General features: G+C 33.1%; 1 protein-coding gene across 1 annotated transcript in view; it reads right to left on the bottom strand.

Annotated features, from left to right (window-relative positions):
• The window catches only part of Cen (cerebellar degeneration-related protein 2-like), a 352,760-nt gene extending 336,533 nt beyond the window's left edge, over positions 1-16,227 (bottom strand). Inside the window, exon 1 of the mRNA XM_072530692.1 lies at positions 15,860-16,227. Coding sequence (XP_072386793.1) covers positions 15,860-15,929 — 70 coding nt within the window. The 5' untranslated portion in view covers positions 15,930-16,227. The remainder of the gene's footprint in view (positions 1-15,859) is intronic.
• Positions 16,228-25,671: the final 9,444 nt, after the last annotated feature.

The raw sequence follows: 25,671 nt of genomic DNA, 5'->3' as shown, positions 1-25,671 counted from the left end.
TTTGCACCCAGATAACAAAAGTTGGTGATTTGTGTTATAGGTTGTTGGTTAACTAGTAATTGACCAGGTGGTATCCTATTTTTGCTAATAACCATGTATTTGGTTTTTTTGATGTTAAAATCAAGCCCAAACCTGCTACTTACTTCTGCCACTCTGGAGACCTTCAAGACTGTCTGCAAAAATGACAGTATCATCAGCGTATCTTATGTTGTTCAATCGTTCTCCGTTTATAAGTATTCCCTCGTCTATGTCCGTTAGCGCTAGGTTCATAATGTACTCTGAATATGTATTAAACAATAATGGGGACAATATACATCCCTGTCGCACACCTCTTTTTATCTTTATGTCGTCTGTTAACTGATCCCCAACTCTATCAGCTGCAGTTTGTTCGTAATAGATATTGTTTATTATACGGCGATATCTGCTGTCTAGATCAATTGAATTTAATATTTTCATCAGTTCGTCATGTTTTATTCTATCGAACGCTTTCTGGTAATCAACAAAACACACATATATATCACAATTCACGTCTCTACATCTTTGAAACAGAACTTGTATTGCAAAAAGTGCCTCTCGAGTACCCAATGCATCCCTGAAGCCGAATTGTGTGTTTGTCATGTGTTCTTCACATTTTTTATATATTCTTTTATGTATAATTAAAAAAAAGTGTTCGATCAATATAAAGTATTTTGATCAATATTTTAAAATTTGTTTAATGAGGTTATTCGTTATAATATTGATAAGATGATTTTCCAGAATGATTTTAACCTAAAAACTAGTCAGCTGTTTTTTTATAGCCCAATACTTTCCCATATAAATAATACAGATTAATATACCACTATTATAAAGTATTTATTACAAACTGTATATACCGGTAGAATATAACTGCGATACAAAAGGTGTAAATAGTGCATGTTTTATTGCATTCATCAAATAACGTAAATTAAATTGAACACACACGATTACTCTGCACTTTACTTACTTTTCATTTGGAATTTGTATTAAAGTAATAAAAATTTGCATAATAATTTTATTCCGATTATTTATCTGCAATATGTGAACTTTATATATTGAATCAAAATTTTGAGTAAAAACCTTATTTAAAGAATTGGAAAAAACAAACAATTTAACTCAATCGAAAGTTCAATCAGCTCATCCTCAAAAAATGTAGTAAAAAGTAGTCTATTGGCTGTTTTACCTTATTTGCTGTAGGTACATTACACTTCCATTGAATTCCAGGAATAGGTAATGACATTTTCGTTTCACAGACTTTCCATTTGTAAAATATTTTTAACTTTTTACCTCTAGAATTAGATGGATCTTCTAAGAGAATTTAATTTCGGTGTTACCAAAAAGCAACGCTATGCGATATAGCGTTAATAATTAATCCCACAATGTGCTAATTAATGTGATGTGGTGATGTTAATATTATTATCTTTTTTTATTATTTCAATTTCCTATCCAATTTCATTGAAAGGCATTGTTACAACGATTAAGGATATAGACTGGGACACACTCTTCAGGCTAAGGTGTCCGCCGTAGCGATTTTACTAAAAACAAACAAAACAGGCAACAGTTGAGGATATGGTACACAAAGGAAATACAAGAGAAAGGACAAAAAGTGATACCTAATTGCCTATGTTCACGAAATCACATACACACAGCCTATTAATTTATCGTAACACACTTGGTACGATTGCATTTGGTTTGCGTTTTGGGATAAAGTAACTTTATCTTTGGAAATAGATTACTGCTTCTTGATCAAATCTATATTGGAATCTCGAATGGTTAATGTTTTAGAGAGTTTTGTTTTATATAGATATTCATTGATGTGGTATGTCGCAAGAGACATCTAACGTACATTTACATTAATATACATTTTTCTGAAATCGTTACTACGCTAAGATAATGGAGTGGATGAAAGAATAGGGTATATGTTGCAATATGTGTTTTTGCTATAATTAGAAAAGGATTTCCACTCATTTTTCTAGTTCTGTTTTAAATTTGCTTTTCTCTTGATTCACTGCTATGGAGCCTATGGGTAACAAATATACTTTTTTATTTCCTGGGATTTGGGACTGATCCTTCCCCACATGAAACAAACATATTTTCTGAGGTTGGAGATATACCTAAGCTTTTCAAGAGCATATGCCATAGTTTATTATTAATATAGTATTATTAATATATCTTCTTCTTTTGTCTATTGAATCTTGAAAGAGTATCGTGATTTCCATCCTTCTTTGTCTTCGGCTGCTAGGGAAACTTAATGGAAATCATGACCAATAATTTCTCTGGTTTGATCTACCAAACTTGTAAAGACCTTCAGCGTAGTTATTTGTGATTGCTTTTATCCTCCATTATTAGTTTTTTAGGTCTTCTAGTGTTCGCATTATGTGTCGCGAAGTTTTGTTTGTATTTAGACCACTTTGAAATTAGCAATCTTTCTGCCAAAATGTATAGCCTACAATTCTTAGTAGGTTATGTTTTCCACTGTTTTTCAAAATTAATGGTTAGGTTAGGTTAAGACTTACTCGGCCTTGATCTTGTAGGCCTACAAGATCTACTTCTTCTCGTAGCACTGCAACCCGGGGTGGGTCTTGAATGACTACACAACCAGCTTCTATCTCGACCGGTCGTCCATGATAGTTGAGTCAGTGGATAGCCCCATTGTTCTTAAATCTAACCACGTGTTATCTCTCCATCGCATTAGTGAACGCCTTAACGGCCTTCTTCCTGTAAGGACTTTGTCCCAGATTAACTTGGTAAGGCGGTTATTAGGGAGTGTGTGGACATCTTAGATGTTGGGATTTAATCTCTTGGACTACATCGCTAGTATTGTATCGCGGTATTGGTTAGTATTCGGATCATGATAGATTCCAAATATTCTTTTGAGGATTTTGTTCTCTCAAAACATCTGAGTTTTCTTTCTGAGCTTTTGTCAGCGTCGACGTATCGCACCGGTCTAATCACATTATACATTTTGGTAGAACTTTTTTAAAAATATCCAAACATCTTCAAATCATACAAATTCTTCCTTTGGGCAACCATTCCTTACAGAGGTATAAGGCTTAAACAAGGTTGTCCTAACTAGTTCTGATGAGTAAGACTATCAGCAATCTTGTTACCAGCAATTCTTTTATGCACTCTCACGCAAACAAGGTCACGTTGTGCTTTACCATTTGCTAAGTGACTGTTTGCGGTTCCACACTGTTACGAACTCACCAGTTATACATTTCATAGTCTTCAGTGCAATTGGACTGTTAGAGATAATGTATATTATTGGCAGAATTAAGACGTTTTTTAGACATTTTTGGACACAAAAATCTGTTCCTAGCAGTTTTGCTTTTAATAATGTAGAAATATTTCGCAGGGCTTTTGACGGTATTTGGACCAGTAACTCTTTTCCTACTCCTTCCTGTGTTTTGGTCGGTCAATATAATAATCAAGAACTGGTCTTCTTAGTAATACATTAACTTGTTCTTTAGAGCTCATCGTTAGTCAATCTTATATGGTATAAAAGTTTTTTGTTAATAGAATTTGAAGCTTTGGTGTAACTTTAGTTACATTAACAAAACCTTTCGCGAAATCAAGAGAACAACATGTACAGAAAAAGAAAACTTCATCTTGATATGCTGATGATTTCCATACAGTTTTCATTTTACTACTTTGATCAATGTATTAACGATGACAAAGTTATTGCTTTGACATAATTCTATAAATATTAAGTTTGGATAATTTGGTCTTCTTCTTTACGTGCCATCTCCGCGACAGCACCAATCACCATAAATATTCTGATCTTAGATGCGGCTGCTCTGAATAGTTTAAGTTACGCAACCATGGGACTCCTTTTCTATGCTTTCCCTAGATCTTTCGTTGTATAATTAATTGAAACACGTAGTATTTCTCCCATGCATAATATTTTCCAGGAATTGTATTCTTTGTGTTTTGATTTTATATATTATTTATATTTCTTTGCCAATTATTATGGCCAAGTAAGAAAGTACTTACAACAACCAAATGTAAGAAAAAAAGAGTGGATGACTGAGGAAATTCTAGAGTTGATGAATGAAAGGAGAAAAAACAAAACCATCAATACGATCCGCTATAAACAGCATAAAAACCAAATAAGAAGAAAAATTAGGGAGGCTAAAGAAACCTACTTCTCTGAAAAATTTAAAGAAATAGAAGAACTGCAAAACAGATATGTCAACTTTAATCTACATAAAAAAGTCGAAGAACTAGCCGGAATAGGAAGTAGAAGAACCTCGAATATATTGCTCGACAAAAACGGAAATATTATATTGGAGACAGAACAAAAACTACGACAATGGAAAGAGTACATTGAGGAATTATTTCATGGCCAGAGAGAAGCTAGTACATCATAGTAGATAGCCTAAATGGAGATATAGGCCCAGATATAACCAAATCAGAGATTAGTCAGGCATTAAACTCAATGAAAACCAATAAATCTGCTGGTCCAGATGAATTACCAAGCGAGCTATTAAAGTTGGTCAACGAGAAAAACCTGGACATAATAGTAGAACTGTTCAACTATATCTATACTACGGGAATCATCCCTAGAGAAATGTTGACATCAGCATTTGTATGTTTGCCAAAGAAAGTGAGTGCCAAAGAGTGCAGTGACTATCGAACGATAAGCTTAATGTCACATACCTTGAAAATTCTTTTGAAAATTATCCACGCCAGAATTCACTCTAAACTGGAGCTGGATATTAGTGACAATATGGGTTCCGCAATGGTATAGGTACCAGAGAGGCACTATTCTCCTTCAACGTGCTGACACAGAGATGTTTGAATGTTAACCGTCCTCTTTACGTCTGTTTTATAGACTACAATAAAGCGTTTGATAAATTAAAACATGACCGAATTGAAAAAGAGACATCTGAAGAAATGGAAATAAAGAGAGTAGTCAGGCAAGGCTGCATACTATCACCTCTATTATTTAACGCTGATTCTGAAGAGGAAATTAGAGAAACTCTGGAAGATGAAACAGTCGGCATAAGAGTAAATGGACCTGGAAAGACTCATAAGTAAAATAGTAATGTGTAGTAGGGAGTACGGACTCTCGCTCAATATCAAAAAGACGAAGTTTATGAAAATTTGTAAACACAATCGTAATACTAACGAAATCTTGATAGTAGAGGGCCAGCAGATCGAAAGAGTAAAAAAGTGCACTTACTTGGAAACACTTATAACAGAAAATAATGACTACACTGCAGAAATCAAAGTCAGATTCGAAAAAGCACGTTCTAATTTTATGAAATTGAAAAAGGTCCTATGTGGCAAAGATTTAACATTAGCTCTTGAAGTACGCCTAACAAAATGTTACGTATACAGTGTACTATACTATGGAGTGGAATCATGGACGTTAAATCTAGACACAATGAGACGACTTAACGCCTTTGAAATGTGGAACTATAGAAGAATTATGAGGGTTTCCTGGGTAGATAGAGTAACGAACAATGAAGTAGTGAGGAGAATAGGTAAAGAGAAGGAAGTTGAACTTACAATTAAAGAAAGAAAGCTACAGTATCTCGGACATGTGATGTGGGGCGAGAAGTATGGCATCCTCCGACTCATAATGCAAGGAGAGATAGATGGCAGAAGAAGCATCGGAAGAAGACGAATTTCATAGCTTAAGAGCCTGAGAGAATGGTTTGGATGCAGCTCAAAACAACTATTTAGAGCTACTGCCTCAAAAATTAAAATAGCTATGATGATTGCCAACCTCTAGCGGAAATGTAACCTGAAGAAGAAGAAGCCAATTATTCGTTGTTTATTGCATGATAACTCCAGGATTCTCCTATCTATTAATAATTTGAATGCTTCCAGTTTCTTAGTAGTTACCGCGTTAAGGGTCCAGGTTTTCAGTCCGTAGAGTAGGGTCGGGAAAATGTAACATCTTTCTAGCCTCTCAAGCACAGTTTCCAGTCTATTACACAAAGTACCTTTTTCATTTAATTACAGTTTGTTCCTACTTATTCTATTCAAACTTTTATTTCTTTGGAGGAATCGTTTGTGTGATTATGTACTTGCTTTAGAATCTTACCGTTTATTATCAGACTTTCATAATTATCTTTTGTTTTTGATATCATCATAAATTTAGTTTTCATGACCTAATTGAGCAAAGATTCATGAGCGAATTTTCGAAAATTGTCAAAACAATTCACAAGGCAACTGAGAGATACTGAGAGGCCTATTCAACCATTCCTTAAGCGATTATGTAGAGTTTTTACAGAGCAAGAAATCCTAAAAAGATACTAATTGTCGCGAAAGAGCAAATTGGTAGATTTTGAGAAATTTTTTTTGAAAATGTGGTCAATTTTTGTCGCAATTATAAATAAATCTTTTTCTAGAGTTTTGTCTATATATGAACTATAGAAAACAGCTGTTTGAAATCAAGTTTAGTACAAATTTTGCATAGTAAAAAGTGACTGGTTTGCCTATTTAATATGCATTTTATGTTTTGTTTTTATGAAAATAACCTTAATGTTTTATTATTGTAGTGTTTTTATAGACTATTAAGCAGTTATATACTCTTAGACATTTGCATAACGATAACCTTACAGAGAATGGTTTCAAAGTCACATAATCAATGTGTCAAATGCAGTTATTTAAAAATAATATATATAATTACCGTTAATAGTAATACTCAATAGTAGGTAGTACTGGTAGTGATATAAGTATAACAATTTTTTCTGTAAATTTATGACAAAGCATCCAATTTTTCTTCTATTTTCTCCAAATTCCCCATACTGTTACTTACTTTTGTTTATCTCCTAACCATTATCATTCTATGTATTTTGCTTTTCATGATCACATTTTTCCATTCTCTTTATCTTGAGTGATACCAATAATTATCCCTTTTACAGACAAATCTTGTTTAAGAGTTTTCCACCAAGTCTTCTTTGTCTTCATGCAGTCCTCTTTGTCTTGTGCTCTGTACTGTGTATATCAAACCAAGTTTTCGCGCCAAAAGTCAGTCCTTTGTTACACTTGTTCGGTATAAGCTCTTGTAAGTTTTGGTCATTTTATACTATTTCTAAAGTAAGTGAGTGGCATTCTTTCTAGTGAGATATTTGAAGATTAAATGAAAGATTCATCTAATTGTAGAGGTAAAAAGTTAAAAGTATTTTACAAATAGAAAGTCTGTAAAACAAAAATTTCCTATTCCGAAATGGAAGTGTAATGTACCTACAGCAAACAAGGTAAAACAGCCAATAGAATAAAATACAAGGAAACTAAATTCCTTTAGCCGGCTGTATACCATGTATCACAAAAAATTTATTTAAAAATTCCTTTATAAAAGGTATAATATTAAAAACCCTATAGGGCTACATCACAGAACGTTTTCGGAATTAATATTCCATCATCAGTGCTATCCTAAAAATATAACCATATATATACATGTTAAAAGCCACTAAATACATGGGTGAAAACCCTTTAAATGTTGCTGAATTAACTTTGAATTACATTATTTAACTTTATAAATGAGGCAAGTGCAAGAGAAATCATTAGAATACAACAAACCAGCATATCTATGTTTCGTGGACCTTACAAAGGCATCTGACCGGGTCAAATTAAAAGACGTTATCCACTTACTGTATGCAAGAGAGATACCTCTAGGAATAATCAAAACGATCGAAAATATTTACCAGAACAACACAATAAGAGTAAAAGTAGAAGAAGTACTAACCGACACTATTGAAGCTGGCAATGGGATAAGACAGGGAAATTCCCTGAGTCCTCTATTGTTCAACCTGATTATGGACGAAATAATAAAAAAAGTAGGAACTAAAAAAGGATACCAAATGGGAGAAAAACAACTTAAAATAATCTGCTATGCAGACGACGCAATACGACGCACCAATTTAATATAACCGCCAGAAAATTTAACATGTTAATTTCCCTAAAAAAGACAAAATGCATGGTTACAACAGCAAATTGACTAAGATGTAAATTGGAGCTGGAAGGTCAGATAATAGAACAAGTGATGGAGTTTAAATATCTAGGCATCACATTATCTAGCTACGGAAAGCTCGAAACCGAAGTGGAAGATCAAGTGAATAGAGCAAACAGAGCCGCAGGCTGCCTAAATGAAACAATATGGAGAAACAGAGCTAGAAGTACAGATATACGACGTAGATGCAAGGTGGAGAACATCAAGAACTGGGTAAGAAATGGAAGAGTAGAATGGAACGATCATATAAGCCGAATGACAACAAATAGAGTAGTAAAGACGGCAAGAGACGCTTCCTCAATAGGAAAACGATCAGTAGGAAGACCACGAAAACGATGGAACGACAACTTACTGGAGGCACATTGAAAAACAAACAGAGTCATGTCTATATAAAAAGAAGAAGAAGACGATCTGTATAAATTAAGATTTAATTATAATTACATATTTTTTAGTTTTAGTGACACTCTTGAACCAAATTTATAGTTCAGGCGTATTACCCAAAGAGTGGTTAACATCTATTTTTATTTGTCTTCCTAAAAAGAAAAACGCAAGAGAATGCAGCAATTATCGCACCATTAGCTTAATGTCTCATATGCTAAAGTTACTACTTAAAGTCATCCATAACCGAATATATCACAAACTGGACATAGACGTTAATAATACACAATTTGCTTTTCACAAAGGCCTAGGAACACGTGAAGCTCTTTTTTCACTTAATATACTAATACAAAGATGCCTGGACGTCAATCAAGATATATACGCATGTTTTATTGACTATAATAAAGCATTCGATAAAGTACGACATAAACATTTAATGAATGTCCTGAAATCAAAGAAGATTGACTACAACGACCTCAGGATCATATCAAATTTATACTATAAACAGCGAGCAAAAGTACGTGTTAACGCACAGCTGTCAGAAGAAATTGAAATTAGATGTGGAGTAAGACAGGGATGCTTATTGTCGCCAATTCTTTTCAATGCCTACTCCGAAGAGGTCCTGAAAAAAGCTCTTGAGGGTGAAACAGCGGGAATAAAGGTAAATGGAGTTCCCATTAACAACATTAGATATGCGGACGACACTGTGATTTTAGATTGAAGACACATTGAAGATCTTCAGAGACTGGTGACCAGAATAGCAGAGTATGCAAAAGAGTATGGTCTAACAATGAATGTCAAGAAGACGAAATTTATGAGAATATCGAAAATTCAAAGAAATAACGAGAATCTTCTAATAAACGAAACCAACGTCGAACAAGTGGACAAATATGCATACCTGAGAACAATGATTAACTCCACAAATGATTACAATCAGGAGATAAAAATAAGAATAGAAAAGGCTAGAGCAAATTTCAACAAAATGAGAAGAGTTCTATGTCCCAGGGATTTAAAGCTGGAACTAAGAGTTAGGTTGGCGAGGTGCTATGTTTTTTTGACTTTATTTTATGGAATGGAATCTTGGACCTTGAATGCGACATCAATAAAAAAACTGGAATCAGTTGAGCTGTGGGTGTACAGAAAAATTCTGAAAATATCATGGACAGAACACGTCACAAACAAAGAGGTTCTGGGAAGGATGAACAAAGAAATGGAAATTTTAAATTCAATAAAAACAAGAAAATTAGAATATCTCGGACATATTACACGTGGAGAGAAATACACCTTGCTCCAACTGATTATGCAGGGAAAGATCCAAGGAAAGAGAAGCATAGGGAGGCGTAGAATGTCATGGCTGCGCAACCTGAGAGAGTGGTACGGATGTACATCAAATGAACTTTTCAGAGCAGCCGTCTCAAAAGTCCGAATAGCTATGATGATTGCCGACCTCCGCCGCGGAGATGGCACTTGAAGAAGAAGACATATGAGCGACCATTCTAAACAACCATCTAAAGAGTCTCTAGATTATGATTAATTGTACAAGGTAAGATCATCATTTAATAGATATTGGTTCAGCTAATAATGTGGTCCTCAGATTATCAGAGATTATTTCGAATGTTCAACAGCATTACCTTGGAGTAATAATTAGCAAATATTGGTATACAGTGTGGAGGGACTGTAAGGCAAGATAGACTCGCTGACTGTGAACTGATATCAGACAAAGAAATGACGAAACAAGGGAGAGGTTCATTTTAGGAACAGAAAACTATTATCAATGGTGTTACCCTGACTGTGATGAAGTGGTATGATAACAAAGGTGTTATTATTCTAGGCTCATATGCAGGAACGTATCCACGTAGCAAAAAGAAAAGATGGGTAAATATATCTAAACAATATATTAATATTGATTGTTTATCATTCATTATTTTATACAATGAGAGTATTGGAGTCCTTATATAGAATAAAGATTAGGTCCAAGAAGTTGTACCACAAATTCTTGTTTGGCTTTGTTGACATTATGGTTGTTCAAGCATGGCTTTTATATAGAAGAGATTGCAAGAGATAAAATCGAGGAAAAAGCGAACATGGCAGATGAACAACAAGGCTTCCGGAAGAACCGCAGCACAATAGACGCAATTTTTATTATCAGACAAATAATAGAAAAGTCTATTGAATATGGAAAACCTGCATACATGTGCTTTATAGATTTAAAAAGTCCTTTTGACAGGATGAAGCGAAATAACATCTTAAATTTATTACAAGCTGAACAAATAGACCATCAGATAGTAAGGACAATTAATGAAATTAACAAGAACAATAAGACCAGAGTTATAATGCCAACAGGGGAAACAGAATACATAGAACTAAAAGGAGGAATCCGCCAAGAAGACTCGCTCAGCCCATTGTTATTCAATATGGTGATGAATCAAATAATTCACGAATTAAGAAAACGACAAGGATACCACATGGGAACGCATAAAATCACGATACTATGCTATGCCGATGATGCAGTACTAATTGCTGATAACGAAGATGACGTACAAAGGCAGCTCCACACCTTCAATATCACAGCAAACAAACTTAATATAAGAATATCAGTAGAAAAAGTAGTGATCCGTAATAGACGGCAAAATTGTAGAACAAGTAATAAAATTCAATTACCTAGGAGTAGAGATCACTAGTGACGAACAGAGACCACAAGGCAAGCATCAAAAGCGGCAAGAATAAGTGGTTGCCTCCGAGAAACCATATGAAGAAACAAATATCTGACCAAGGAAAGCAAAATGGAAGTATACAAGACAATAGTAAGACCATTCCTAACATATGCAGCGGAGACAAGGACCGATACAAGAAAGACGAAACAACAAATCAACAATATCGAAATGAAAGTATTAAGATCGATAGCAGGCATATCATTAAGAGACAGACAAACAAACAGAAGTATACGCGAACAATGCAAAATTCAAAATATTAACAGGTGGATAAAACAAGAAAAAAAAACTGGAACGAACATGTAAACCGAATGGGACCAGATAGATTAACGAACATCTGTAAAAATAACAAGCCGTATAGCAGAAGACCCGTTGGAAGGCCGCCAAAAAGGTGAAAAGATAATGTACGGTCAACAACGACTGAAACAGAATAAGAGGCAGACAAACAGGAGTAATCCTAGTCGCACGAAGAAGAAGAAGAAGAAGATTGCAATTCTTTAAAACTACCAAAAAAAGAACAGTTACCTCTACTAGAATTCAAAGCAAAAATTTTACAAACCCTTTGTTTGAAAATAAGATAAATTGTTCTAAAAGAGGGCGTCCATTTAGTTACGATTATCCATCCATCAATTCCAACTCCAACCAATTTATTTCCAGAGTCCGTCTAGTTCACGGAAAAGAAAAAGAAATGGGTCATTGGCCCCTATATTTTGGACGAAAAAGAAGATGTAAATATCCTAATTGTAAAGTGACTCCCAAAGTTTAATGCAAAAAATTGTAAAATATTTCTTTGTTTCACTACAACTTTTAATTGTTTTAAGAATTTTCATACAGAATAAAGTTTTCACATGTTGAATTTTTAATATATTGTATGTAGTTTTATTGCATAATATTGCTGTACAGAAAATATTCCATATTTTCTAAAAAGAGTGGGTAACACAGCAATAATTAGTTTAAAGGAATTTTTAAATTTGTCTTTAATTTGATTTTTAGTATCCATGCTTAAAATTTATGCAATATAGGGTAAGTATTATTGAGTATCTACCTATGGTATAATTTCACTATTTGAGAGAGTGAGTCATCGTTTAAAGGCCCAGAAATGCAGAAAGCTGTTTGGAAATCCAGTGACGTATACTTACTTTTATTTTAACGTTAATTATATTTTATTTTTCAAATATTAATGTTCGAAATAGGCCACAATATATTTATTTACAAGTTTTTATTGACGTTTCGATCTCTATATCCAAAGACCGCTTTCAAAGATATAAATGATAGTTATATTTATTTTATTTGTTTATTATTATATATTTTTATAATCTTATATTGTTTTTTTTTCTATCTTTAAAAACGGAATAGAGATCGAAACGTCAATGTATTAAACATGTAAATAGATATATTGTGGCTTATGTCCAACCTTCTCCCTAAAAATACAGAATGTCACAAACAAGCAGCTATAGAAAAATAAATATATCTGTCATTTGTATGTTTGAAAACGGTCTCTTTATAGAGATCGAAACGTCCGTAAATTAAACATTTGAATAAATATATTGTGGCTTATTCCCAACATCATTTCTAAAAATACAGAACGACAAGCGAAAAGCCATAGAAAATAGTACTATCATTTGTATAATTGAAAACGGTCTCTAGATATAGAGATCGAAACGTCAATAAATGAACATATGAATAAATATTTTGTGGCTCATTCCCTACATTCCCCTAAAAATACAGAATGCCACAAACAAAAAGCTATAAAAAAGAAGTAATTTTGCAGAAAGTTTACTGATACCAACCGGCTGTCGCGGAAGTTACGCTAAAACGTCTTTTGACGTGACCCGTCCTTAAAGAGTTACACAATGAAATTTTTTTAAAACAAATTTTAAGACAGTTTCCACACCACCCCAGAGGTATGTCTTGTGGCGCGATACTTTTTTTAAATGGGTGTTCGCCAAGAGCCATATTGTCTTATTAAATAAAATGAACAAAACACTTAAACAGTATAAAACAAAACAAAATAAAATCCTATAAAACAAAATAAAATTCTATAAAAACAAAATAAAAATAATGTTTGATGTATTTAAACACAAACACTATACCCACTATGTTCTTCTCGTTTTTTTTTTGTTTTTGGTGTTTTTTTACGCTGATGTTCTTATTAAACTATTAGAAAATATTATTCGCTGTCTAAACCTGAAGATGCAGTGCTGCTATCGCTGTCATTATCTTCACCACCTGGTGTAATTATAATTCGCTCTAGTAAAACTTTTATATGAGTGTCAAGTTCCCACATACGATGTTCTTCTTTAATTATGTGGCCTATACATTTAGCCCATTTCTCTGGAGTTACATGGAGGATTGCTTGAATCAAAAGTTTCTTAATTTCGTTTAATTTGAACGTTTTGTTATTGCGTGCTACTTCTCCTTTCACTTGCTCCCAGATAAGTTCAATGGGGACAATGGGATTAAGTTCGCAATGATAAGGTGGTAGACGCAGAACTTTGACACCATAATCTTTTGCAGTTTCATCTACAGCATATTTAAGATATTCAATTTTCCTTAACCGTGCAATGTCAAGGAGCTAAATTTTGAGCATTGATTCTTCGTATGCAATCCCCTTTTCTGTAAGCCATTGTTGAATCCTCCCTTTCAATTTCTTTAATAATCACCCGTTTTTTTCGACTCAAATTGAAGAAAACCATCATCAAGAAACCCTGTATCACTTCCTATATGGGTGACGATTAAACGCCGTCCCTTTCCTGATGGAGCTTTTAATCCTGTATATCAGCCTTCTATAAATGCTTCGCGTTTACTTTTGACATTTAAATCTTGCCAAACTTTTCCAACTGTATGACCTTTTCCAACCTTGGTTAATCCAGATTTCATCCAAATAACATATTTTGCGTCCAGTGCTGAGAACTTTGCGTATTTCTTCTAAATATTTTCTTCTCCGCACAATAATTTTATTTTTTTCTAATACCATACTTTTTCTGTTGAGTTTTACATATCGAAAGTTCATTTCACGCATGGTCCTGGTTAAGACTCTACGAGATATCTTGGATAAGGAGTCATCGTTTTCGAGCTCTTGAGAAATATTTTTCAGTGTTGGAATTTCACTCCGAAAATAAAATGAATGAATTTTTCGACGTATAATATTCGTTGTCTCGTCATCCAAAACAATGCTTTTCCTACTTCTAGTTTTACCTTTTTCTTGCTTTTTATTTTCCGATGTATTTTTAAGTACACGATAAATACAGCTAACGGATACTTTTGTTAAACTGCTACAAATGTCGACTGCTTGGCTAACATTTAATTCCATTTTTCTGCCGACAATTCCTTCATAAACGTTTCGTATTATTACCTTCTCTTCGGACGTTAACATTTTCCGTCTATTTTGCGGCATTTCATTTTTGGAATCAACATCAGAATTTTGCAGTCTTCTCTTGGAACAACTCGGTTTTTCGTCCAACTCCAATAAAACTCAAACCAAATAATCACAGAATATAACTAAAAATTTACTATAAAACGACAAACTATAACACTCGTATTATCAATAACACGTTTTATCAATAACACAAACTTATAGCATAAAATACCCTACCCTCAGAAACGCCAATGTAAATAACCTATTGTTGATGGGCACTCGCTCGACAAAAACTAGTCTTACGGCTTTCTGTGGATCTGAATTGAAACGGAATTCCGTCGCTAATTCCAAAGTTGTAAAACGATTGAAAAATATTGTTTTAAAATATCGATTTTTATTTTATAAATTTAAATATGTAACGAAACGGAACATATAAATAAAATTTATTTCATTACAATTTTGTGCTTAATTTTTACTATTGAAAAAATCAGGTTTTTTTGTATTTTTATGACGGTAATAATCGCTGCATGGAAGAATACAGGTTTTGTATGACCATAATTACTACTTGTGAACAAGAATTGGCTACATTGTACGACAACTTCTGGTCAAGTCTACTATAGAGAAGCACAAATAAATATACTACTTTATATATTCTGTAATTTCTTATGAGGAAACGCAAATTGCAATCGAGAAAACAGACAGTTTTCGAGGGCCGCTGTGTACATTTAAATTTGAGGATATTCCACGTTTAAACTATGATATCACTCTTCTAAATTGAGGGTTTCTACTTTAATTAAGTTTTACACTTTAAATGATTAAATAGGTGCTCAACCGAAGGGCCAAAACAAAAGTGTTTTTCTTCTGAAAAAGTTTTCGCTTGAGCAAGTGTTTTGCCTGTCATATCAGATGATTCCCTTTTTAATATTTATGTTGTATTTTAGATGCTAATTCAAATATCTGTTTGTGTATCTTGGTTTTTTGTATACTTTATATTTTTGTTGATTTTCTGCCCTTCTTTGAGATTAACAGATCCCGTAATTGTATTCAGTCATTAATTGTCGTTTTAATTGGAAACTGAAGTTTTCAAAAACATTTTAAAATATACTCCGACTAATTGCTTCAAATGTATAAATTGCAATATTGATTGACAACCTGGTTTAAAAAGCAGTCACGTAAACAAGTGCGAAACATTTAAAACTATTTAAAAAGTTGACAATTAGATATGATAGAACAAAAAAGTAGACTAAGTACCGTTTTTTCATAAACGATGTTGTTATTAATTCCACGAAATAGCCCCAATCCAATATCGTAACTCTTAGGCAATGAATAATTAAATCACATTTTGCCAATACTTTATATAACAGTTTTGTGTATGTAGCGTTATGTATAAAATTAGCTTGCGCAATTCTAAAAGAAACCAATAAAACTGACCTGAAATCGTCCAATTTTCCTCTTTTTCCAAAGCCGCCCACTCCATTTCTAAGTCTTTGAAAGTGGCCATCCTTCACAACAACTTTAGAACGATCCCAGTTCATCCCGTGCACTAATTTTGCCCATTTCGTAACACAAACAACCGATCACTTATTAAACTAAATCGTCGGTTTAACACAACACAAACAATAATTATTGGTATCGTATAAATTTCTCCGTTTTTTTAGCAGCGGTTTATCTGTTTACCTCAAGAAAAACTGATTTTGACAAGTGAGAAAGATGATACTGAAGCACATGTTACCACGAGCGGCGAGAGAAGGCTGTGGATTCAAATATTTAAAATCGGCGCACGCTCACATGCGAAAGTCTCGTACTGTTTGGGATCCACGCCGGTGCGATGGCCATTCAACAGGTCGGTTGGACTTGTTTGTTTTTTATTTTTTGTTATCTTGATATCTCTTGTACTCGAAGTACTTTAAATACCTGTATATAGTGTGTATTGAAACTGTTATGTACGAATAAATTTAATCTTTGCGCTGAATAATTAAAATTGATAAAAGGACTCTGATTGTGTGAAGTATCTCTTTGAAATAAATTATAAAAATAAAAGTGTTTACTGTCCAAAATTAACGCATCATCTTAAATGTACCATAAGTTTGAAGCTATTTTTCTTCTGAATGGATGATTGAATTTTGATGATTTTTTTTACATTATAGGTCTATTTGTAATAAATCACCATATTAATGTTTTCTGAAAAATATCAACGTTTCACCCGTATACGGAGTGTAGAAATAAAGTTATGTTTTTTCATCGTATTTTGCAACACCTAAGGAATTTATTAGAACACTACATTTTATTAATATTTTAAGATAGTTTCATCTTTTCTTAAGATTTTCGTAAACAAATGATCTCGATACCTCTATTGTCAAAGATTATACAGAACTTTATATGTAACAAGTTTTTATTAACATTTAAAGCATAGGAAACACTACTTAGATAAACTTTATTGACATTTAATACAACTTAAGCCACAAATAATAATCTTTAACACCTAAATAATCTTTAACAATTCCCTCTTCCAATAACACTTCATAACGAGTATTTTCAACTTTACATCTAATTACTTCTTCACAGCGACGAGGCATAGGTACTTAAAACCAAGCGTCGTATTTGGTCTTGATCAGTTGTATCCCAAACTTCTCTTAGCCTAACTTCTATTGTGTCAAGTGAGACATGTGGTGGTTGTCGACCTCGGAGTTGGCGATCAATAATATCCCACAAATTCTCTATGGGATTTAGATCAGGGCTACAGCGTGGCCAGTTCATGGTTTGTATTCCAACCTCGCTCGTCCAAATAATCAAAGATTACACGTGCAACATGTGATCGAGCATTATCATGCATTAAAAGAAAATGATTTCCTATTACCTTTGTAATACATACATGTAATACATATCTGTAATATACCTTTCACTTGTTAAGGTACCTCTTCGTAAAGCAACATGGTCCGTTCGTGCTGTAAGAGATAGTCCTCCCCAAGCCATTACAGATCCTCCATTGAATAAAGTAATAGGTCGTATATTGCACTGTACGTAGCGTTCTCTTGAAGGTCGCTTATAAGTTCTTGTAGTTCTGCAGGATTATTAGCAATAAGAACGATGTCGTCGGCAAATCTTAGATGGCTGAGGTGTTCTCCATCAATGAATACTCATTTTGCTGAATATATTTTCTAGAGTTGCAGTGAAGAGCTTTGGTGATATTGCGTCTTCTTGTCAGACGTCTCTGATAGTGGGAAATTCTGGAGTATTTTCATAAATTTTTACCTTATCTTTTGCTGGTCTGTATATATTTGCTAAAGTTTCTATGTACTTTTTGTCAATGCCTTGGTTGGTCAAAGTTATTATTACTGCTTTGGGATATATAGAATCGAAATCTATGAAGGTTATTGATAGCTGTATTTCATGTTCTTTAACTGTGCTCATTAGTTCACTTCTGAAGCCAGCTTGCTCTCTCGGCTGTGCAGCATCTAATGCGTTTGTTAATCTGTTGTTGATTTGTAAATACCTTGTATATGATTGGTAGTAGACTTATAGGTATGTAGTTTTTAATATCCTCTTTGCTACCTTTCTTAGGAATGAGAATTATGTTTGCTGCATTCCAGTGGTCTGGTATGCATCTCGATCTTAGACAGTTCGTAAATATGCCTGCCCAGATTTTCCAGATTTTATTGCCAGCGTATTTAAGCAGTTCCATCCTGTTATACCATCTATTTCAGCTGCTTTACCACTTTTATTTTCGTAATTGTCGATTCTACTTCTTTCGGAAGGACTTCTGGTATATAGACATACATATTATATTATTAATTATGATGATATGTAAACCAAGATTTATAAAACTTAATTTTAGACAGTCTTTGATAAATTTCTTATTTGATTATAAATTTCAATTCATTAATTTTGTTAATTTATATAATCTTAGTTTCCTACGGATGACACATGTCAACTGTCACCTTCTTTGAGGGGAATCATTTAAAAGGCCGACATTTGATTCTGCTCATTTTACTTGCCACCTCAACTCCAATCAAATGGTCGAGTTCTTACACCACTACCATAAACAAATTTTTTTATTTTGGTTTTTGTGGAGTGCAATGTTATGTCTTTTACGTCTTTTTCCAAAGAAATAACTTATACACGGTTCACAATTTGTTGATAGCTCACTACAAGTTTAACCCTAATTAGAAAACTGAAATACAGCGAGGATAGGTAATACGATATAATAGTAAAAACCAACCTAAAACTGACGGTTTAAGACGTTTTCGACTAACCCACCTTATATCTGAAGGAATACAATACCTTATAATCCTATTACGGGGGTATTTTGAATGGTTAGAAATGAACGACCAGTGTCGTAGAGTATATGATTGAAACATTTATTTGAACTAAATAAATAGATTTTTTAAATTGTACTTATGTAAATTGTATTTTTTAATAAAACTTATTTATTTTATTCAAAAATAAAAAGTTTCTTGCCATTTGTAAAAGATACATTTATTTAATTAAGGAAAAAGGCGCCTATTATTAAAAATCTGGGGAATTCCATCTTAATTATCTTGCAACGAATAGTACATATAAATATAAATTCCAGGTTTTCTAGTAAAGTGATTAAACGCGAAGATTAGTATTGAAATATCCAAAGAGATAAGGTATTCTTATTTACAAAATTGTTAATGGTTAAATTCTTATTTTTATTAATATAATATAATAACCAACATTAGTCGTGAAAGTTTTAATTGTTTTTTTTTTGCTAAATATATTAGTATTAAAATATTATCAATATTATATATAACAGTATTAAAACATTATATTATTATTTAATGAATAAACACCTTAGGAACGCCTATGATTTACGACCGTTTTATGAGTTTGAGGCATATTTCGTGCTCTCAACAATTTGTGAACAGAGAATAACCTTTATAAAGGAAAATTGTGGATTTTTCCACCAAAATGGAATCTCTCTTGAGTAGTGGGACTTTTTAAAACTTGATGTAATCTTTTGCATATTTTGTTTATTACATATTGTTATTACCAAAATTATCAAGATCAGTAGCAGTTGTTAGATAATTGTATCAAAGAGTGTCTTGGGAAAATCGTTACTTCCCTGGTCTAAATTTATATTCAAAATTTAAATATTTGACGAAATAAACTCGTTTTTTTTATAAACGATTTTTTTTTAATTAAAGTGAACATATGGCCAGAATTGGGCAAGAAATTTTACCGAAATGTCACACCTTGTGTACAAAAAAAATTTTCACGTACTATGTCAACCATCAAAATATATTACAAACGGTATTAGCACAGTTTGTACATAGTATTAGTATTTTATTTAATGTCTTTATACAGTGTGAAGGCAAACATGTAACTTTTTTAATTGTACAACAAATAATAACGTCTATAATTAAATAATCCACGGTGTACTTTCGATACTAGTTTATGTAAAAGTGTTATACAACTTCGGTGCAGGTAAACGTGAATGAGTAAGATTGCATTCCATTTAGCAGGTCAGTACACGCTGACGCCGTTTCTTCGAATACCTCTCCATTCGTCACAATGTGGTTTTAGATATAACTATGTCGTTTATGGTTCGATAGACACTGTTTGTCGTTAAAAGTCACTTCTACTTTACAGTATCTTCTTATAGATAACTACAAGATGCTTAAAACGTCTGTAATGTTTTCCTTTGTTTTTAAACGTTCAGTGATCGAAGTCCAAGACAAATAAAAGTAAAGTTCAAATTTAAAATTGTAAACAGTCATAGGAACATAAGGTTACCAAAAAAAAAAAGAAAAAACTAGCAAATTAATCTTATTTTATTATCATCCATCATTATCATACAGCCTTCTGCATCCAAAGTTGAACATAGGCCTCTCCTAATTTCTTCCAGTTATGTCTTCTAATTACTGCGAAAATCCTTTTTAACTATATACTCTTTCCAGACTAATTTTCTATCAATTACATCAGTTACTCCTAGGTATTTTACCTCTCGGGGAACCTGTAACTCCTAGAGAGCGCAGACCGAGAAGACGTTATTATAAGAAACCAAATAGACTATAATATACTTGTTAACAAAAGATATCGAATATTTTCAACAGTGTTAAAACCTACCCAGGCGCTGATATTCAATCTGAGCACAATCCTTTAGTAGGCTTGTATAGAACCAAGTTAAAGAAAACATGTAGAAAAACTGTAAAAAAAACATGAGATGAGAAATCTGAAATATAGTGAAGTAAAAGAAATAGTCAGCAAAACAATAAATAGGAAATTCAAAGAAATCTATAATACAACAGAAAGCACAGAAGAGAAGATAGAATCCCTTAATAAAACGATAGACGACATTAAAGACAATTTTATGAAGAACGAAGAAGGTATGGATGACGACAGAAATTCTGCAGCTGATGGAAGAAAGAAGGAAAAATAAGAACAATAACTCTATGTATAAAACATTACAATGAGATATACAGAGAAATATCAGAGAAACCAAACAGAAAGAACTGAAGCAAAAATGCCAAGAAATCGAAATTCTACAAAGTAAATACGACGACTTCAACGTGCATAAAAGGGTAAGAGAAAGTTTACTTACTCTTCTGTTTTTACATTTGTTTACAGACAAATGTAAAAACAGAAGAGTAAGTAAACTTGTTGATGACAAAGGAGAGGTAATCGTGGACAAAGAGAGTATCGATAATACCTGGAAAAATTACATACGAAATTTATTTTTGAGGAGAGGTAGAACCAGTCCACAATACCTACGGAAACAAGACCACCTATACTAGTGGCAGAAATAAGAGCAGCTATAATATCACTAAAAGATGTTAGAGCTCCAGGACCAGACGGAGTACTGGTACCGGAGAACTTCTTGATGATGAATCTTTAAGAATACTATTAAAATCTTTAATAATATCTATGACACATACAATATTCCAAAAGATTGGCTAGTTTCAGAATTTATTACGTTACTAAAGAAACAGAGAGCGAAAAAGTGCGGAAAATATAGGCTATATATATATACAAGGATTTCCACAGTTTTCACTGTATTCCTTCACTCAACCGTTTTCTCCAATTTTTCCTGTTTAGCCAGTCCCCTTCCTGTAGGTTTCTTCTACTCATTGCTTCTGCTCATTGCAAATATAGGCTAATAAGTCTAATGAGCCATATACTAAAACTTTTTCTTAAAATTATACATCGCAGAATATACAAGCCCTTTTTGTGGATAGTTGAAGAAAAAAGGGCAGCAAGGATCAGTGTGAAAATTACAGAGGAATTGCGGTAAACAGCACAATAAGTAGTATGTATGGGAAACTTATTAAGAACAAAATAGAAAATGACTATAGAGATTACGAAGCAGAGGAACAAGCTGGTTTTAGAGCTGGACGATCCACAGTAGACCACCTGTACTCTATTACGCAAGTTATTGAAAAAAAAAACAGCCGTCAATAAAGAAGTTCACCTGATGTACGTAGACTTACAAAAAGCATATGACAGTGTACCCCTAAGTAAACTATGGTCAACCCTACAGCAAACCAACATTAAGCATGGTCTTATCAAAGCAGTCCAAAGTCTGTATAATGGAACGACTGCAAAAATTAAAACTGGATCAAGGATATCTGAAGGATTTAAAGTCACGAAAGGACTAAAGCAGGGTTGCTGTATTTCGCCTACCCTTTTCAAAATTTATTTGGAACAAGCACTCAAGCTGTGGAAAAGAAAATGTAATGGCATGGGAATTCCTCTCAATGACGAGACTACACTGTACACCTTATGTTTCGCTGATGACCAAATACTTATTGCTCAGGATCATGACGACTTGAGTTACATGACTCGGAAGCTAATAGAAGAATATAACAAATGGGGTCTCGAAGTCAACATTAAGAAAACTGAAGTTATGTGTATTGGAGGGACAAAACAGTCCATTTTATTAGACGATGGGGTAGAAATTAGAAACTGTGATGAATACAAGTACCTGGGTATGAAGATAACTCAAGATGGAACACTCGATGCTGCTATAAAAGACAGAAACATACAGGGTAGAAAAGCCATATCCATGATGAACGGAATTCTGTGGGACCAAACAATATCTAAAGCGAACAAACAACTCATATACAACACCATACTTAAAAGTGTAATCACATATGGCAGCGAAGTTTGGCAAATGAAACAAAGAACAGAGAAACTGTTACTAGCAACAGAAATGGACTTCTGGAGAAGAGCAGCAGGAAATCAAGAAGAGAAACTAATACCAAATGAGAGAATACGTGAAATGATGGGAGTCAAGCATACAATAGTTGATGACATAAAAACAAAACAGTTAATATGGTACGGCCATGTACAGAGAATGCCAGATGACAGGATTCCAAAACAGATTTTGACGTGGACACCACAAGGGAGAAGGAAAAGAGGAAGGCCGAGAAAAAGCTGGAGAGAGGGAATTGAAAAAGAACTAGAGGAAAGAGAAATCCCTCCAGGCCTATGGCTGAATAGAGAAGAATGGCGGTTAGGAGTCGGAAGGCGTCGGAGAATGCTGTAAACCGATAGTAGTAGTAGAATATACAAGCTATGCGAAGGGAGAATACAAGACACACAATTTGGATTTATGAAAGGCGTAAATGCGAAAAGTAAGTGAAAGATTTGGACTACAAGTAAACATATCAAAAACTAAATTTATGGTCATCAGCAAAAATAAAATTAGAGACGTCCAACTGCTTATTAAGAATACACCAGTGGACCGAGTAAAACAGTTTACCTATCTTGGAACAATAGTAAACGAACAATGGGATTACTCACAAGAAGTAACATGTAGAATAGTGAAGGCTAGGAGTGCATTCAACAACATGGCCAAACTCTTTAAAAGCCACAACCTTAATCTGCAGATAAAAGTAAGGCTCCTACGATGTTATATCTTCTCGATATTATACTACAGAGTTGAATCCTGGACACTCATTGAAGCGATGGAGAAAAACTTGAAACCTTCGAGATGTGGCTATACAGAAGAATCCTAAGGATATCATGGACAGACAAAATAACCAACGAGACTATACTTCAAAGAATGGACAAAGAAAGAGAAGTGATGTATACGATTAAAAGGAGAAAGTTAAAATATCTCGGACACATAATGAGAAACGGCAGTAAATACAGATTACTGACAATAATTCTTCAAGGCAAAGTATTCGGAAAGCAAGTAATTGGGAGAAGAAGAATATCATAGTTAAAAAACCTGAGGAAATGGTTCTCCACGACAACTACTAATCTACTTAAAGCATCAGCTAATAAAATAATCATAGCCAGAATGATCGTCAATATTTGAAACGAATAGACACCAAAAGAAGAAGAAGGTATTTTACGTGAGAAATATCGGGAAATCTATGCTCTTGTAAAACAATCTGGTTGGGAACTGATCGTTTCTGGGTGAATATACATGATTTTGATTTCGTTAGTAAAATCTTTAACCTTTTTTCGTGGCACCATTGGTTAAATCGAAGAAAAAATTGGTTTGAAGAACTTTAACCAGATTTAAGATCATAATTGTTAATGTAAATGCATATATCGTCAGCACATTCCAGTATCTTAATGTTCCTAAATTCGTCTGTTAGCTTTTCTAGGTCAAAGGTATAGACTTATTTACGTTAAAGGTTAGTTAGCGATTACGATATAATTCTATTATTTTTCTAGAAAATTCACAACTAAATCCAATTCGCACCATTCGTTGATGTAGAATTCCTAGATTTACCTTATCGTAGGAAGACGAAATGGATCTACCATGGAGTACTCTGAATTGGTCCATATATTAGAGAGCAGATTATCATTCTCGCATACCATAGTAGACCAGTGATTTCTTAAAAATGCTGTTAAAATTCGCGAATTTATTTACCGTTTTAAGTATATTTATGATTTATTTTAAATGGCTAATAAACATTTACCTCTTAAACTACTTAAAGAAAAATTTAATTATTGACACTTAAATTACCCATCGTAGAACAAATTTACTGGCATTAGCAAGAAACAGGTCGCTATATCTATTCCATGATCACTTTAATTCGAGATTCTAAGTATTTTGTGAAATGATGCATTCGCTTAATTACCATTATTCTGGTCTAGATTCATAATTACCGATTTGCTTCTTAAATTAATACATACATCTGCATATTTTATTTCACTACTACCATTTTTATAGGTTTCTCCGACACACTTTTTTCTTCTGTGTATCCGAAATCACATTATTGTTATCTTTTAATAACGTTTATTAAAGTTGCGCGGGAAAGCACAATTAATTGATTATGGGTTTGCGTCTCTGTGATTTGGAGCTATTCAGACGGTAAAATGTGTTCGACAATTTACTGGATCCATTCTTTGTTTAACAGATTTATAATTTTCATAATAAAATCAATTCAAAATTTATTTTAGAAAATTTTTCACTTTATTTATATACTCAGTGTATAAATATAGGCTACTGCAAAAGATTAAAAAACTTTTATCTTTATTGACATATTTAATTATGGTTCAATTTTGATCATTTTTTGGACAACCAAAAGAAAATCATTCCAATTAATTCATCATCATCATCATCTGGCCAATAGATAGATAGATAGATAGATAGATAGATAGATAGATAGATAGATAGATAGTTTATTTGACTGTAAGTTAGAACAAGGTTTACAGCAAGTCAAAACTAAAATTATAAATATTAAACATTACAAAAAAAAAAATGGAAACAATACATTAAAAATATTTAAAATATTAAAATACATAAAAACGTACAAATTAGACATAATTAAAATAATATTAAATTTGGTTATGTTGCAGCTTGGGCATTCACAGATACACTCTCGTAATATTCACCTAATGTATAAGGACACATGGTCACTAGGTACTCTTTGACTTGGTTTTTAAAAGCTGTAGTTGAATAAATTTTTGAGGAAGTAGATTATACAGTAGTAAACCACAGACATCAGACGACTTCCTACTTATTTCTAAATGTCGATAGGGTACTACAAACTGTCTCTTATTTCGTCTGTTATGTGAGTGAACTCAGTGTCTCTTATCACTGTTACATAAAAAAGTTATTTTATTTTTATGAATTAGTATCAATAATTTCAAAATGTAAATTCCATACACTGTTAATATACAGGGTGTTTCAAAAAAAGGTAACCCCGTCTCTAGGGTAGGTAAAAAACTGAAAAATAATTGGGGTTTGCTTAGTAAAAAATTTTTGTAACGCCATCCGTTTTCAAGATACAGGGCGTTGAAGAAAAAAAAATTTTACG

The sequence above is a fragment of the Diabrotica undecimpunctata genome, chromosome 4, assembly GCF_040954645.1.
Source record: "Diabrotica undecimpunctata isolate CICGRU chromosome 4, icDiaUnde3, whole genome shotgun sequence".
NCBI classification, from domain to species: Eukaryota; Metazoa; Arthropoda; class Insecta; order Coleoptera; family Chrysomelidae; genus Diabrotica; species Diabrotica undecimpunctata.
Note: the sequence above shows the minus strand (reverse complement) of the source record. Positions and strands in the feature narration are given on the sequence as shown.